General features: G+C 52.0%; 1 protein-coding gene across 1 annotated transcript; it reads right to left on the bottom strand.

Moving 5' to 3' along the window:
* LOC142025760 (olfactory receptor 14J1-like) lies at positions 1–1,005 on the bottom strand. The gene has a single exon (XM_075018438.1). It carries the CDS (start codon positions 937–939, stop codon positions 1–3), a length of 939 nt encoding a protein of 312 aa, XP_074874539.1. The 5' UTR covers positions 940–1,005.
* Positions 1,006–1,587: the final 582 nt, after the last annotated feature.

Raw genomic sequence — 1,587 nt, forward strand, 5'->3', positions numbered from 1 at the left:
TCAGTTAATTGCTTCTGAAATGCACCCGCTCATCATTTTCCTCAGGGCATCCTTGATCTCCTGGTTCCTCATGCTGTAGAGGAGGGGGTTCACTGCTGGAGGCACCACCGAGTACACAACTGCCATCACCAGATTGAGGGATGGCGAGGAGATGGAGGGGGTCTTCAAGTAGGCAAACACTGCAGTGCTGGTAAACAGGGAGACCACGGCCAGGTGAGGGAGGCACGTGGAAAAGGCTTTGTGGCGTCCCTGCTCAGAGGGGATCCTCAGCACGGCCCTGAAGATCTGCACGTAGGAGAAAAGAATGAAAACAAAACAACCAAATGCTAAACAGGCACTAAGCACAAGAAGCCCAACTTCCCTGAGGTAGGAGCGTGAGCAGGAGAGCTTGAGGATCTGGGGGATTTCACAGAAGAACTGGCCCACAGCATTGCCCTGACAGAGTGGTAGCGAAAATGTATTGGCCGTGTGCAGGACAGCATAGAGAAACCCACTGCCCCAGGCAGCTGCTGCCATGTGGACACAATCTCTGCTGCCCAGGAGGGTCCCGTAGTGCAGGGGTTGGCAGATGGCAACGTAGCGGTCGTAGGCCATGATGGTGAGGAGAGAATATTCCGCTGTGATCAAGAAGAGAAAGAAAAAGACCTGTGCAGCACATCCCCAGTAGGAGATGGCCCTACTGTCCCACAGGGAATTGGCCATGGATTTGGGGACAGTGGTGGAGATGGAGCCCAGGTCGAGGAGGGAGAGGTTGAGGAGGAAGAAGTACATGGGGGTGTGGAGGCGGTGGTCGCAGGCTATGGCAGTGATGATGAGGCCGTTGCCCAGGAGGGCAGCCAGGTAGATGCCCAGGAAGAGCCAGAAGTGCACGAGCTGCAGCTGCCGTGTGTCTGCAAATGCCAGGAGGAGGAACTCGGTGATGGAGCTGCTGTTGGACATTCACTACTTCTGAGCATGAGGCACTGTTCAAGAGGGTAAAGACAGTAACAAGTTAGAAGAGACTTCTCTGAGCTAAACTTAATGCATTTCTCATAGAAATCCCACTGAAGCTTCCCCTCCTATTTCAGAAAGACCTTTGGCAGCTCCCTTTCTTGAGACATATGGTTGGTGCTGGCTGAGGGTGCCACTGGGAGCAGCGGGCTCTGCTGTGGGCTCTGGGGGAGTCAGTCCTGACCTACAGCAAGAGGTAAATAGGAACATGGGGTCATGTTAGATTAAATCCATTTGTCATATCAAAGAGCTTTTCAGCATTGTCACTCCCACTTCAACCCAAACTGGGGATTTTGTTTTGAGTATTTGTTCTGGTTTCCACATGTCACTTCAGGAGTGCTTTTGGCAGGGAAAGAAGCAAGTGTCCTAAAGATGGGGTATCCTGAAAGGAGAGTTTTGTCATTTGTATCACTGGGAGCCTGACAATTAGGAGGGGATTGAGATATTTTCCTCACATGGACAAATCTCTGAAATGCACCCAAATCCCCCCTCCCCATTCCTCTCCAGTGACAAAAACAAGAGGAGCAGGGACAGGAGGACATAAATGGATAAACACTACAGACCTGCTGCCAATGGAGGCAGGAGAGGGACAGATGG

The sequence above is a fragment of the Buteo buteo genome, chromosome 30, assembly GCF_964188355.1.
Source record: "Buteo buteo chromosome 30, bButBut1.hap1.1, whole genome shotgun sequence".
Taxonomy (NCBI): Eukaryota; Metazoa; Chordata; class Aves; order Accipitriformes; family Accipitridae; genus Buteo; species Buteo buteo.